This window comes from Melanotaenia boesemani, chromosome 3 (assembly GCF_017639745.1).
Source record: "Melanotaenia boesemani isolate fMelBoe1 chromosome 3, fMelBoe1.pri, whole genome shotgun sequence".
Lineage (NCBI taxonomy): Eukaryota > Metazoa > Chordata > Actinopteri > Atheriniformes > Melanotaeniidae > Melanotaenia > Melanotaenia boesemani.
In genome coordinates, this window is record NC_055684.1 from 9,474,403 (window position 1) to 9,490,700 (window position 16,298).

At 39.0% G+C, this 16,298-nt stretch overlaps 2 protein-coding genes across 2 annotated transcripts; one reads left to right on the forward strand and one right to left on the reverse strand.

Moving 5' to 3' along the window:
* Positions 1-3,054: 3,054 nt before the first annotated feature.
* Positions 3,055-5,853, forward strand: LOC121636472 (E3 ubiquitin-protein ligase TRIM35-like). The gene has a single exon (XM_041980001.1). It carries the CDS (start codon positions 3,055-3,057, stop codon positions 4,432-4,434), a length of 1,380 nt encoding a protein of 459 aa, XP_041835935.1. The 3' UTR covers positions 4,435-5,853.
* Positions 5,854-10,913: 5,060 nt separating this feature from the next.
* LOC121636412 lies at positions 10,914-13,952 on the reverse strand. Its single transcript, XM_041979910.1, has 6 exons — positions 13,911-13,952; positions 13,154-13,282; positions 12,745-12,806; positions 12,390-12,478; positions 12,180-12,289; positions 10,914-11,192 (listed from the first exon to the last, which is right to left on the reverse strand). The coding sequence occupies exons 1-6, from the start codon at positions 13,950-13,952 to the stop codon at positions 10,914-10,916; spliced, it is 711 nt and encodes a 236-aa protein (XP_041835844.1).
* Positions 13,953-16,298: the final 2,346 nt, after the last annotated feature.

Here is a 16,298-nt window from a genome sequence, read left to right on the forward strand (position 1 = left end):
CCCTGCAGTCAGAGGACGCAGGCCAAGATCGGCAGCCACCGAAACCACCAGGCACCGGCCATCCAGGGTGGGCAGAGTGAAGGGCCCAGGGCCCCTCCCCATCCAAAGCTGAGAGCCTGCACCATGCCCCAGGAGGACCAGCCCTCCGAGACGACCACCTGGCGTGGGCCACAGCCACCCCATTGTTCTAGCCTCACACCCTGGGAACCAGGGTACAGAGTAACTTTTAACTTTGAATTATTTTAATTTATCTGTTGCTGCTTTTTACAACTTTTTAATGCTTTCTTTGCACCATCTGAAATGCTTTCAATGTTTAATGTAAAACACTTTGAATTGTCTTGTACATGAAATGGTCTATACAAATAAAGTTGCGTTGCCTTGGAGGCAGGGCAGAGGAGTACACATTTTCTACACTTGCATAAAATAAATCCAACATCTTATTTTCCAGAAAACTCTTGGGATGTTGGTAATGCAGCAGAGAGGGAAATATTGATGAAATCCCCAAAGATCTCCATAAATGAGTTAGGATGCTGCCTGTGACATCATCAGCTCAGATGATTGGCCAGGAATGAAAAGGCTCATTCACTGTGATTAAACAATGGAGCAACAATAGGTTTAAGTTTCTGCTTTTAGTTTACTGTTAAAACCTTAAGCTGTTTTCACACACAGTGGAAAAAGCAGTGAAATCTCCAAAAGAACAACTCAAATTCTGCTCCCTTGGAAGGAAAATATAAAGCTGACTCTCCAATTGTGCCCAGGACGGCAAAATGATGTTTCCTCTTGGAGGCAGAGTGCCTAAACATGCACAATGTTTCATCCATAAAACACCTGCTCATGTTTCATTTATTTTGATCCATATTCATTGTTTGTGGGATTCAGCACCTGCACGCTTTGCATATGTGACTGAGTTTTTTTTCAGCCTGCAGGCTGATGAAATTCATCCAGGAACAGAAACGTAAAATAGCAGAGAAACGACTCACACTGAAACTTTCTGACACTGATGTGAAGCCTGGTTTATAAGTGAAATAAAGAACTTAAAGGACTTCACGTTCCTGTTTACAGCCTCTATCACTCATCCTTACAGGAGATGTCAGTAAGTCCAGCTCCATTTCTGACTAATTTAAAAGATTTCCATTAAACCTCTTTTTGTTTTGCATATTAATCTGAGAGTTATCTGCATTTTGTAACAAAGCAAACTAATGAAAAAGGGAAAACAGCAGCAGTAATCTGAATGATTGAGCTGTGACGCACATCACACCCCCTCCAAACAAACATGCCTCTGTTGCAATTATCAGAAATGATTGGCTGCATGTGTGAAGCCCCGAGGAGGACGACTTTATTACATTCATCATTTTCATCATGTATGACTTAGCATCAGCAACAAGCTGCATTACACGGAAACAAACTTCTGATGGTAGATTATCTATATTATATCCAAACAGAGAGGCTCCTGTCTACATGATCGTGTTTTAATCTTAGAAAATGGCAGCCTGTGTTTGTTTGTCAGAGTAAATTTCAGCGCTCATCAAAGTCTTGGTTTGTTTTTGTCTCAGCAGGCAGAGACAGAAAGAAACTCATCAGTGGTGAAGAGGATAAAGAGGGACGTGGTACACCTTATAATAAATGTACATCTCTCTAAATTCTCTACCTTCAACAGCTTGTGAAGCAAATTTCCACCGGCTGTGTCCAAACACACCCAGTATATTTGAAATCTTCCATCCTGAGCTGCAGGAGGAGACGATGGAGAGGAAAAACGTCCTTTTAACAGGAAGGAAAATCTCCATCATAACCAGGAATGATGACCAGCTTCCTGGACCAGTTGTGGGTGGAGAGGAAGGAAAGAGGGATCAACAATCAGCTTAACTCTAAGATACCTGCTGAGGAAGAAGAGAAAACAAAATTAATGACGACAATTTCTATATTTAAACATGGAGAGTAAAGAGAACAGAGAGGAGCCCAGTGCATCATGGGATGTTTCCCAGCAGCCTCGGCCTATAGCAGCACTAAAGGGATGGATGAGGGTCACTAGCCAGACCTAATTATAAGATTTATCTAAAAGGAAAGTTTGAAGTTTGATCTTAAAGGTAGAGAGGGTGTCTGCTTCCTGAAACCAAACTAGGAGCTGGTTCCACAGAGAGGATCTGATAACTGAAGGTTCTGCCTCCCATTCTACTTTTAGAACCTCTAGGAACCACAAGTAAACCTGCAGTCTGAGACTGAAGAGCTCTGCTGGGAAAATCTGGGACTCTGACATCTTTCAGATCCTATTCTGATTCTATTCTGGATTCAACCAGCAGCCAATGAAGAGAAGATAGATGGAGAAATATGATCTCTGCTGATAATTCTCATCAGAATCTTTTCTACAACATTTTGGATCAGATGGAGACTTTTTGGATCAGAATCCAGATTTTTCTAAAACAGAGAACAGGTGGAGGAAGAAGAGAAGACACCAGAGGAAGATTGAAACTTTTTGACTTCAGCTGTTTATGTGTGTTTTTAACAGTGTTTGGATGGTAAACAGACTGTTTTTATACAGAACATTTCATGTCCTGATGACCAGAACAGAGCGACACACACCGATGAACACAGTAAGGAGGTGTAAATACTTTACAGTCTGCATTCAGGTTGTTGGTTTAAATCTGCAGGTAAGAATGTAAAACCTGTTTATTATTAAGTCTCACAGCTGCTGACAAACTGACTTTTAAACTCTGAAATGAAACACATCTTAGTCACAGGTATGAGGACAGGTGTAACAGGTTTAACCTCCACCCCATACCTGACTCACCTGAGACGAAGCAGGAAACAGTCGGTGATTCTTGGTCTCTACAGAGAGACACACAGACGATCAGATTCACCTTCAGCTTCCTCTGAGTGAGTCCAGCTGCAGGAAAGAAAAGTGGGAAACTTCAAGCTGCTCCCAGTCCACACACTGAAGGTGAGTCTGACCAAAAACACCACTCACAGTCAGTTTGATGGAGTTAGCAGAGGAGGGAGGGCAGCCATGACTGACTGGACTTTCTGTCTGCTGTGTTTTCAGCTTCACTCTCAGACCACATGGCTTCCAGATCAGAGGAGGATCTCTGCTGTCCGGTCTGTCAGGACGTCTTCAGAGATCCTGTTCTTCTGTCATGTAGCCACAGCGTCTGTAGAGACTGTCTGAAGAGATGGTGGACAAAGAATCCAACACACCAGTGTCCCGTTTGTAAGAGAAGATCTTCAAAGTTTGAACCACCTTTAAATCTGGTTTTGAAGAATCTGTGTGAGTCCTTCTTACAGGAGAGAGATCAGAAAGCTTCTTCAGAAGGTCTCTGCCATCTGCACTCTGAGAAACTCAAACTCTTCTGTCTGGACCATCAGCAGCCAGTGTGTCTCATCTGCAGAGATTCAGAAAAACACACCAACCACAGAATCAAACCCGTCGATGAAGCTGCACAACAGCACAGGAAGGAACTTCAGGAAACTCTGGAACCATTAAAGAAGAAACTGGAGCTCCAGAAGGAAGTTCAGAAGAAGTTTGATCAAACAGCAGAACACATTAAGGTCCAGGACCGACACACAGAGAGGCAGATTAAGGAGCAGTTTAAGAAGCTTCATCAGTTTCTAGCAGAGGAAGAGGAGGCCAGGCTGGCTGCTCTGAAGGAGGAAGAGGAGCAGAAGAGTGGGATGATGGAGGAGAAGATGGAGGCTCTGAGCAGAGAGATAGCAGCTCTTTCAGACACAGTCAGAACCACAGAGGAGGAGCTGAGAGCTGCAGACGTCTCATTCCTGAACAACTACAAGGCTGCAGTGGAAAGAGTCCAGCGCTGCCCCCTGCTGGATGATCCACAGCTGCACTCAGGAGCTCTGATAGACCAGGCCAAACACCTGGGCAACCTGGCCTTCAACATCTGGAACAACATGAAGGACCTGGTCTGCTACACTCCTTTTATTCTGGACCCAAACACTGCTAGTCCAAGACTCTTCCTGTCTGAAGATCTGACCAGTGTGAGACGAGGAGAGAAACAGAAGCTTCCAGATAATCCAGAGAGGACTCATTATAATGTTTTAAGTTCTGAGGGTTTTAACTCAGGAACTCACAGCTGGGATGTTGATGTTGGAGACAGTAAAGACTGGAGACTGGGTGTGTTAGCAGAGTCTGTAATCAGGAAGGGAGACATTCTGTCTGGATTATGGAGAATAAGGTTTAATAAAGGTAAATACTCAGCAGCGTCTCCAGGTTCTCATATTGAACTCCAAGTTCAGGAGAAGCTGCAGAGGATCAGAGTGACTCTGGACTGGAACAGAGGAAAACTGTCTTTCTCTGATCTTCGTACTAACACACACATACACACCTTCAAACTCACTGTCAATGACAGGATGTTTCTAGTCATATACACTGATGATAAAGTGAAGATTTTACCTGTGAAGGTCTCAGTGATGAAACAGCAGCTCTGATGTGTTCAGTATGAAGAACACAGAGTTCCCATTAAACCTTATTGATCTGGTTGAAATTCAATGTTTTTAGTGTCAAATAGGAAATTTGAAGCTGAAATCAGAACAGGAGAAAATCACTGATCTCAAAGGTTGGAAGAAGTCAGTGGATCAGCATAAATACGGACCAGATTTCTTTTTAGGGAGGGCTAGGGGCTTGTTTAGTTATTAGTTATAGTTATTTAGTATCCACAAAAGTCTTGATACTTAAAAAACTATAAGTTGAAGGTGTGTTGGTCTATGTATGTCAATCTGGAACAGATATGATGCAGATCAGACACTGAAGATCATGAATTTGAGCACCGATCTTTGCAGGCAACACTTATCACTGTTCACATACAAAACCATCACAAACAACTTCTCCTCTGACTTAAATAAGAAAAATCTGGGACAATATAAATGTTGAGAAGCATCACTGTTCAATAAACATGTGATCAGTCAGAGGAGCTACTGTCTGCTGTTAATTCTAATTAAAACTCTTAATTCATTTTGAAACGGTTCATATTGGGTTAAGCGTTTTTTTTTTATAACTTCTTTAATGAATGAATGTATAGTGTATATATATTGTTTTTTTTTTTTTTCAATGTGATGCCACTTGAAACCCTAACAAGAAGATGCAGAAAGAACACCAACACCGTTCACAAATAATAATAATAACAATAATAAACTATAAAGGAGTTCTGTTTATTTAGGACTGCAATTTTGTCAGTTAGACAGTTAGTGGCAATACGAAAAATAACCTGTGATTTTGTGTATATCAGTGAATGCGTGTGTATATGTTTAAAAGTTGTTAACTGTAATTGGTGTTGCTCCAAAATTTAATTTATTAAAACAAAACAAAAAGAAGAATGTTTTTCTTTTGTAAACGTCGCACAAATTGCCAAAGAAAGGTCCTAAAATAGCCCATAACATGCAGTATCAGAAATGAAATTCACTGAAGTAGCAGATGAACTATTGTTAAATAATTTACACATTTTGGTAGTATTAGAGAGTCATTTAGGTTCTACATTTGAGGATACATCACTGATAATACATTTCTATTTTATAGACAATATAGAGAAGTTAAAAAGCACTGTACAGCCAAAGAATACAGATTTATCACATATATAAATAAATCATATTTGTCATGGTTATGGGCTTTAAGTTCTTGTTTTGGATTTCTGGTTATGTTTAGTTAGTTTTTTTCCCTTGTGTGCTGTGGTTGCTGTTTCTGCCTCGTTAGAACACCTGGTCTGATTAGTCATCTACTTCACCTGTGTCTTGTTACTCCCTTTGTGTATAAGTATCCCTGGTATTCTGTTATTCCTCGTTGGATCCTACCATTCACGTATGCCTGTTGCCTCTGATTTGACTCATCTGTTTTTCCTGTTTTGGCTCCTGGAAATAAACCTTCTTTTACCTGCACAAAATCTGCCTCCTGTGCTGTCTACCTACCATAGGGTCCTCCCCACCTCCGCCGCCCGCCATACGTGACAATATTATGAAAGGCAATAAGTGTAGCTTTGATTTCAAGAAAGTAAGTGTTGTGAAAGTTGAATTAATGTTAATGACTGGTAAAAATAAACCTCCTGGGGTTGACAATCTTGATGGCAAGCTGATCAAACCTATAGCTTCAGTAACTGCTCCAATGGTCACACATTATATTAAACAGTGTTTCAATGAAAACATATGTCCACAAGCATGGAAAATATCCAAAGCAGTGCCAATACCAAAAAATAAAAAAAATGCCAATAATGACCAATAAGTTTATTACATATAATAACTAAAATAATAGAGAGAATTGTGTATGAACAGATTCAATAATATTTTTCAAATTATAATTCAAATATCAAGTAATAATTAAATGATCAATTTTCAGCATGCATATAGAGAAAAATATACAGCCACTGCTTTGACTCAAATGGTTGAAGACAAATGGCTGAAGAGGTTTGAGGAAATAAAGAGAAAAATCATAGGAGTTTTGCTTGGTTTCTCTGCGACTTGAGTTAATGTTGAGAAAAATTAAGATGTTGTGATTATTCCTCAGTATGCATTAATATAGAGTCGAAGTTATTTGAGTGATAGAAGACAAATGGTGTACTTCAATGGAAGTTATTCAGATGTTAAATATGTAATACGTGGGGTGCCTCAAGGAAGTTGTCTTGGGCCACTTGTGTACTCAATTATCACTAATGATCTTCCTTTAGTGTTAAAAAAAGTCACATATTTCATTGTATGTGGATTATTCTAAATATATTTAGCTAAAGCAACAATTAGTGATTTGTATACAAATGTTGATGGGGAATTGAAGTTAGTTGTAGATTGAATTGATAGTAATAAACAAATTTTTTTGTGTCTAAAACAACCAGTATTGTAATAAGAACAAACTATTCTTTATGTTAAAGACCAACGCTTGATCTTAGTATAAATACAATGTTAATAAAGCAGTTACAACAAGCTAAACTCTTGAGAGGCATTACAGCAAATACAAGATCGTGGGACAAACACTTATTGGGAATAGTAACTAAAATGGGAAACACTTTATCAGTAGGGCTGGGTCAAAAAAATTCATTAGAATTAAATTCAAACAAAATCATAAACTCAGAGATCGATTTTTTAAAATTATGTTTCCTTTTCTGGTCACGTGACCCTACTCGTGGAATTTACCTATGCTCGGCAAGATCTTGTGTGAGTTTGGGCTTTGAGAACAATCATAGAGGGACAAGGCAGAACAACATCACTCAAAAGCAGCACCCTCAAATTTGAAGGCAGACGTGTGACTTTATTTTAGATTTAAACCCTGTGTTGTGATTCCAGCTCTGATGTTGGGCAGCGGTGGGCATGACTGTTTCCTTGGCTACCGGATCTTCACCTGCATTGCATTCTGCAACCAAGCAGCTCGTATTAAAGTACTGCTCAGCCATCAACACATCGCCAGATTCACTCTTAGCCCGGATTTTGACTTTAATTAAATTATTAAATTACAATTCACTTAATTCATATAAGTTTATTGTCATTACTATAAAATACTGAGTATGTTCTCCTAGTTTGCACAAAAAGATATGTGTGTGAATAATTTTAAGTTAGATGGACATAAATATTTAAGTTTTGGTCATGACCACGCCTTTCCATGTGGTTAAAAGAGAGAACAAACGCCATTTTCTTATCAGCCGAAAGAAACATTTGCTGGATTGATAAAACAGTAAGTTTCATTCCCGTTCACACATTTATTGTGTTATTTATGGTTAGAGAAGTATTACACCAGTAGCAGTAGGAGTAGTAGTAGAAAGTGTAAAAATGTAGACGTTCTTAACAGTTTGAAGTGTTTTTTCTGCTCTTGCACAAAGACGTTAAGCTTCACAGATGTAGTTGTCATGATGTTAAAGTTAGAAAGGCGAGTGATTGTTGATGAATATGAATGTTTAGACGTTGACAGCAGGGAAAGTGTCTTTTATCGAATTTATTCTGTTTAGCTAGCTAGGCGTTCACTCGCCATAATTCTTCAGCATTGCTGCATGGATTTAGTGTGTTATTTTGACTACTTTTAATTGATTGACTTGATTGATTGACAATCAGCTCCTTTTTTCTGTCCTTGTTGTACTTGGTTTTACTTTGGATTGTCCACCTGTAAAACAAGCTTGCTTGTGGCGGGTAACACGGTACAGAGAAAACGGACCGTCTGACTGTTCTGCGACCAGCTTAATCTGGTGAGTGTTGTGTTAGCTCAGTTAAGATTAATAAGAGAATTAGCACAAAAGAAGGTTTTAGTTCCATTGTTAAATAACGGAATCCTTTGAATCTAACTTGACGAATGTCAAGTGAATCATAAAAATGTGTTGGAAGTGTAAATACTGTGCTGTACACTGTGAAAAGAGAGCACAGCTGTTAAACACTACAGGATAAAACACGGGAGTTTTGCAAGAACAGAACCATTTCCTTGTTTGCATGAGGCATGCCCGTGTACATTTAAATCACTAAATGCATTAAAGGTGCACTTATCCCGCATTCACACCAGAGCTCCAGATCAGCAAACAAATACAACTGCACCAGTTAAGTTTAACTGTCTGTCATGTGGATTTTCGGAGCTTTGTACTGAGTCTGAGTTCTTCTCTCACCTGCATTCTGCACATCTTAAAGTAAACCACAAGGTTGGATGTCCTTACAAAGACTGCAAATTTGAAAGCAGTGTTTACAGCACTTTCAAGGCACACAAGAGTAAAGAACACAAGACACATAACTGGAAGAGGTTTAAGTCTGAAATCACTGGTGATATAAATAATGTCAGTGATGCTGCCCAGGAACAAGTATCAGATGCTGATGATATGGAAGATATAGAGGAGGTGTGTGAAGTAACCAATGACGGTGATTTTCATGATCTAGAAAAGCAGATTGAACACAACTTGGCATCTCTTCTGTTAAAGATGCACAGTATTCTGAACATACCAGAAAGTGCTGTACAGGAAGTTATCCAGCAACTGTGACAGATCAATGAGTTGTCACAGCCACTTCTTCAAACCAGAATTTTGACCGTACTAAGGAAATACAGTTTTGTCATAAATGAAAGTTTTGTAAAAGAGGTAACTAGTGCTGTGTCTAAAAGTAACATGATGACATATTGTGCCAAAGATGGGCCTTTAGGGACTGCTAAAAAGAGAGCTGCTTATGTCCACAAAGAGTTCCCACTGGTGAACCCCATAGAATATGTTGTGGAAACAGAGGAAAAATCAATTGCATATGTTCCTGTTACCATGTTGCAGAAGTTGCTTAACAAAACGGATGTTTTAAACAGAGCTATGGCAGAAAAAGTCCATGTTCCTCAGGAATACAAGTCATGTGCAGATGGGCAGTACTTTAAAGCAAATTCACTTCTTGTAAGGTCTGATTTCACAATTGCCCTTGGCCTTTATATTGATGACTTTGAAATAGCCAATCCTTTGGGAACTTCAAAACTGAAACACAAAATGTGTGCAGTATACTGGATTATTGTCAACATTCCTGCAATATATCGGTCAACCCTTAACTCAATCCAGCTTGCTCTACTTTGCAATACCTCCACTGTGAAAAAATGTGGCTACGCAAAAATTTTGCAGCCTCTTATCTATGATCTGAAGTTATTGGAGCAAAGTGGTGTTTACCTGGAGCAACTACGGACAAGTGTTAAAGGTACAGTCCTGTATGTTGCAACTGATAACCTGGGTGCCCATTCTCTTGCAGGATTCCTGGAAAGCTTTGTTGTTGACAAATTCTGCAGATTCTGTTTGGCAAGCAGTAGTGAAGTTCAACAGCAAGAGGTAAGTTCTGACTTTTTTCAGTCCCGAGAGAAAGAGTCCCATGATAAGCAGGTACTAGGAGTGAAAGAAAACCCGGGATTAAGTCGAACTTACGGTGTCAAAGAATCATGTCCTTTAACTGAGAGTCTCAAGCACTTTCATGTGGTTAGTGGGTACCCTCCTGACATCATGCATGATATCTTGGAGGGCATTGTTCCCATTGAGTTAAGTCTTTGTCTAACTGATCTGATCGGCAAGAAATATTTCACTTTAGCTATGCTAAACGAGGCCATCAGGTCTTTTAATTACACATTTACTGACAGCACAGACAAACCTCAGATGATTGGAAACTGGACGAAAAGTACCAAGATACGGAGCGATCCGATGCCGCTATCTGCCCGTAACTGTTTCAAATACGGACAAGATATGGGGAAATCCCCGTCGCATCCCTCACAGATCCTATTTTTTGCTCTCTCCGGATCCGGACCACTAAAAATCCGAAAACCCGGATTTTCATCCGCGAGGTATCTACAAGATGCGTGTTTATGTGATCCCATGTGGATCCAGTTTTAGATCTCCTCGGATATTTACCTCTAATAAATCCGGAAAAGTCAAAAAATCCGGATTTCCGTCCGCGAGGTATCCAGAAGATGTGTTTATGTGATCCCCCATAGATCCGACTTTAGCTGTCTCTGGATACAGCCCGCATCTTAGGCGGTTCATGTTTACAGATCACGGGTAATACATAGAACATCCGTGATGGGTACTCGCGGAATTTTTTTTTATGCAATATGTCTGATTTAATGGTTCTCTTCATTAATTATATGGTTTGGCATGTAACCTTTCATGTAAAAGTACTAACCTAGTTCTTATCTTTTAAGACCTTATCAGGCACGTTGTGTGACAGTCTTCAAATGTTGGTCTGTGTACCATCATTGTGTTGTACACATCGCTATCTGGACCAAATCCCACATTACTGTTTCAATAAGCATTTATGAAATGACCTACTGTCAAGATGTATAAACTGTATAAAAATAGCAGCATTATTAACTGAACAGTGTGAACAGAACAGAATGAAGCAGTCTAATAAATCAGGTGCATCTACATAACTGCATAGCTCAATGAAAATATGTCAGACAGGAAGACCAGAACAATTTTTTATTATTATTATTAATTAAAGCACACAGTTTGGTTTCACTTCAGATAAATGGGTTTGATCCCTCTCGGACGCTGCCTCTGGCTGTATGTGCCACTGGGCACTCTCCGGTGCAAGTCAGTGAGGTGGCACTGACACCTTTCTAATATCTCAGTCAGTCTTGTTGCCCTCCATTCAGGTGGATACACTTTCCATATGTCTTTGTTTTCACTGTCTGTTTCCTCGTCGCTCATCGTGCATGCAGGCGCCCCTTCCAGGTATTTATACTCCTCATCAGTAAGGATGGAGCGAGCAGCAGAACGGCGTGAATTTAAAAGCTTAAACAGAAAACATACAGAAAACATTAGATATTACTCAGTGGTGAATGACATTAATAGGCCAATGAGAACACTTAAATATATACATTAAAAAATTAACATAGTACAAACATTTTTACTGCCTCTGCACTACCAGAAACTTCATCTTTATGCACAGTTCATACAACCCATTTCAGTTGTTGTATCCAGAGAACACTGCTGACTACAACACTGTAATGTGATACACAAGCAAATCAGAAATCTGATGCATCCTCATGCTGGGCTTACACCAGAAGACTTTGAAAAGATTGGCAAAAGACTCTAGAAATCTACCAGCTCAGACCAGCTCACATCTAAAGACAAATATTTAGAGTTTTAAGTATTAGCCTAGTTTCAGACTGAGATTTGACAAAGACTGAAATCACTATTAACAAGTCTACAACTAGATTCTTTCAGCATTTTTTGTGATATTGGACAGTTGATATCGAACAGGATCCAGGATCAACAGAGAATTTAACATCATTATATGTGCTTTTGTATCTCTACCAGGTGTTACACCGACTCATCAGCATCATGAATGAGTTTTCTAATTATGCTCTCCTTTGTTAAATCATTATACTCTAACACATACATGATCCACAGCAGACATTTACTTATTAGCATAATGCTGGGCTTACACCAAACAATTTTAACAGTTGCAGAATAAAAACAGAAGTTTTTAGGAAATTTTAGGAGTCTTTGCTTTGCTGTGGGCAGATCAGCCCTGTTCTACATCGACTGTACAACATATCACAGCAAATGCTAAAAGAATCTAGTTGTAAATAGTGATTCACAGTCCTTGTCAAATCTCAGTCTGAGACTAGGATAATACTTTTAAACATTTGTCTTTAAGTGTAAGCTGGGAACTTCTCTAGAATATTTTCCAAATCTCTTCAAAGTCTTCTGATGGAAGCCCAGCATTATAAAGGAACCTAAAAAATAAATAAATAAAAAAGTGATTCAACTCACTCTATGCCTTCGGTTGTTGAGCGCTTTGGCCCTCCGATCCTCCTCCACTTTGTTGTCTTCTGACAACTTTAATTCCCTCCTTATATTCTCAAAGTACCTGTTGCATGCTCCTATGAACACAAAAAGTGACACATTAATTGTGATACTTTCTCTGGAGAGAAGCATTATTTTTATAAGTAACTTAAAACCAATTTTAGAGTCATAACTTACTTCTGATCAAAGAGGGGTCATATTCTTCTTCATCTGTTATTGTCCGCAACAATATATTTGTGACACTAGAGTTGTGCTCAGACGCGAACCTGCAGATTACATCACAGAAAACACAACAAAGCAACATGAAACATGACATATACAAAATCTGCTCTGAAAATTTGTTGGTGACTATGTAAAATTAAAGCCTATGTAAAAAGTGCAATTATTGTTGTATCTAAGTCCATTTAAGATGGACTAAAGCATCATTAGTCTATGATCTGACGAATAAGTAACCACTCAAGGTGATGCTGCATAAAAAATACATGTCTTGTAATCAATGTACAGACTATTAAAATGCTTATAGATGTCTTACCTCTCATTTCCTCTGTACTTTTGTCCATCCTCCAGACTCTTGTGGATCCTTTTTACCTCACGCTAAAACAGCCAATATCACAAACAGATCATGTGAGAAAAAAAAAATTGACAAAATTTTGAAACACCTCATTACAGCGGCTTGTACAGCTGTTTTTTGTTTGTGCCTGTGTTTGCAGACATATTTTATCTAAGGCAGTGGTTTCATAAAGTTTAACATATAGCCTTTTCCTAAAATAAGGACAATGTGTGGGTATTTATCACAGTGGCTCCTAATGTTCAAAGCCTCCCGGTGGGGGGGGGGGTCCTGGGATCCCAGGTTGTAACAGTAGTAACAGTGTATGAAGATGCATGTTAGATCTGTTTTACTCAAATCTATGAAAACAACAAAAAAGACTTGACTAACTTACAGAGAGGGTTGTGGGAATCTGCTGCGGGGTGCGTGGTTCCGGAGTTGCTGGTGTTACTGCTCCGGCAGGCAATCTGTTCTCCACGATTTCAGTCACGGCCACCAGTTTCTCCATCACTTTGTCAATTTTCTGGTGTGCACCGCACAGTGCCCTGAAACATTTACAGTTGTGTTTAGCAACATATCAGTTTTTTATTGTGAACAGTGGAATATGGTTACAGAAATCAAAGCATGAATCCCATTTTTGTAAGTCATTGAAGGGAACAATGAAGGGAACATGGGTTGGAAACAATGATTGTTTCTACTGAGTTTTTTTTTTTTCTTTTGTAAATGGGACGTTGCATATTAATATACATTTATAACGTCATTATGGATGACTTCAGTAAAGCTTTTTATCTTTAGTTCCTTAATGTTTAAATCACTTCAGACAGACTTCTTTCAATGAATCTTAATTTAACTAGTGTCAAAAAAGACAAGGACATGGCGTGCCAACACCCACAATAATCTAAATAAATACATATTTTACAAGTACTATATAATACACGAACTGAAACCAGCTGTGACTACACTGTACTTTATACTTCGCTTGCTGGCGTCTCTGCCAGTCCTACAAAGCTTGCGGTATGACCTCACATTCCCCATTTTTCCAGGTTATCGGTTCTTAACTTACCGACACATGCACTTTTGTATTTGCAGTGCAAACTTACTCTCTTCTACAAACAAAAATGGTGCTTTATCGGTATTAAGATTCCGCTCACATAGCTCGCCGCCTTACTGTGTCGGCCTGAGAAGACCCGCATAGTGGAGTTTCGGTTAAACGTCCGCTGACAAGAGCACTTCTGTCGTCGGAGTCCTCAGAGTCTGAAGATATGGCGAGGAGTCATTTTCTTGAGCTAGACATCTTGTACGTTACAATAACCGACCAGAACTCTACCAGAAAACACATAACTCGGGACAGCAGCGTAGCTGCAATAGATACCCATAGATTCGATATGATTGGCTAGCGGAAATAGCCAATGAAATCAAGCGCCTCAAACAGCATCCAGCATCGCGAGAATTTACGAGACAAGGCTGAATCACATTAATAACTACAATATGTTACGTTTTAAATAGTAATACATTATCTTATTGTGCTGTTTACTTCTTCAGCAGAAGGATATCATGACTACGCCAGTTAAACATGGAGTTAAGAGAAAAACTAGGTACCTCTACTGTGAACACTGTAGAGAGATCGTTTCTAAAACTGCATACTATGACCACTTACATAAATATGGACAGAACGAATGCTCCGGACAACTGGATACAAAAGAGGTATGTATGGTACATGGACTATTTTATTTATTTATTTTTTTTGTATTGGACGTCTGATAAACAACTGTACCTACATCAAGAAATTACATGATTACTGTCTTTTCATTAGCAAAAAGTAAAAAGTTAAAAAGTTAAAAGTATGCTAGTGTATAAGTATTGGCAGTATAACAATAGCAAGTATACTAAAGACCGTGTACTTGCAGTGTAGACTAAGGTTATCACTCTTTGGACCAAATAGTAAAAATTATAACTAGTTCTTAGATAGTTCAGAGTCAGAATATGTAATATGGACTACTTAGTACACTGGCAATGGAATGTGTCAACTTAAAAAAAGCTTATAAATGGTCTGCCTTGGTCCTTAAAAGGACTTCCTAAAAATGAGAACATCTGCAGCTGATACAAAACGCTGCTGCTAGAGTTTTAACCAGGACTAAGAGATCTGAACACATCACACCAGTTTTCAAATCTTTACACTGGCTTCCAGTCAGTCACAGAATAGATTTGAAAAACCTTCTGATTGTTTACAAATCCCAGAATGGGTTAGGACCAGAATACATCTGTTATTATATTTAGTCTTAAAACATATTGCTAGGATAGTATCTAGTTCACTACAAGTGCATGGTCTGCAGTAAACTTCCTAGTGTGCATGTTTTGCTGTGTGCTTTCTCTGGTGTACAGTATGTTGATTTGTGGTCATTCTGAACTAAACTGTCAACCGTGTCAATAACTTTTCCTACATTTGCAAGTGTCATTTACTCGTAAAATGCACTGACTATGGTTTTTTAATATTCAACTCATAGGGGTGCCCCAAAGAAAACTGTGAAATGAAACAACGAAATGGAAGTGGAAACAAGGAAACCACAGCTGATCTTCACAGTGATGAAAAAGAGGTAAGCTATACGGTATGCAAAATGAGATTAAATCCCTGATTGTTTCTGTTCTCAGACGAATAGGCTATTTCTTTCTTCATTCATGTGGCAGGTATTTCCAGGCTTAAAGGCTGTTGCTTTGGACATTAACATCAGAGTTGTTGTACTCAGGTGTTGTTATTAAAATTAGGCCAATGTCTAGGAGACTGTTTGAGTTTCATCTGCCTAAGGTTTTTATAGTTTCGATTTTGTTGGCATGGAACCTATAAGAGCCTGAAAATATCAGTTGTTTTAAATCAGGTCAAATCTGAGAATCTGCTATTAAAAAAAATAGTCGGCCATATGTGCATACAAACAGTTGGAGTCCATGTACTGTGTTATTTGGTGAGGTAAATGAACTGGTGGAGCTACAGTAGCAGAGAGCCAGCAGTGGCTATTGTGGTAAAGCAGGTCATCCGGTGACTGAAAGGCCCGCAGTCAGATGTCTGCCCCCAAGTCATTCTGTGGTAACTTGGTAACATCTCAGCCTCCATGTCTCCAGCATCCACATTGCTTGTGTATGAATGTTTGGTGTGGACTGAAGACACCACTAGCATCAGTTAGCTGCCACTTTTCCAAGATAGAAATAGAAATCCAACTGATTTTTTTTTATTTATTTAAATAATGTATTCTGGTAACCATACTTTTTACTGCACCATTTTATTGATGGAACATGTCTTAGACACAATACATTGCAGATGATTCATTCTGACTTAAAAAGAAAAAGTATGAATGTAAAAGGCGAGTGAACCCAGCAAAAATGTGATAGCATGTACTCAAGGTTTCATGAAAGGGTGGCTGTTGGGATGCACGGCTTCTGGGTATTTGCATAAAGGTGTCTTCATGGAAAAAAGCTTGATAATCACTGGAATTTTCATTACAATACCTCTACTCAAGTAGGGCAGTTTCAGCTCCATACTTGTCCAG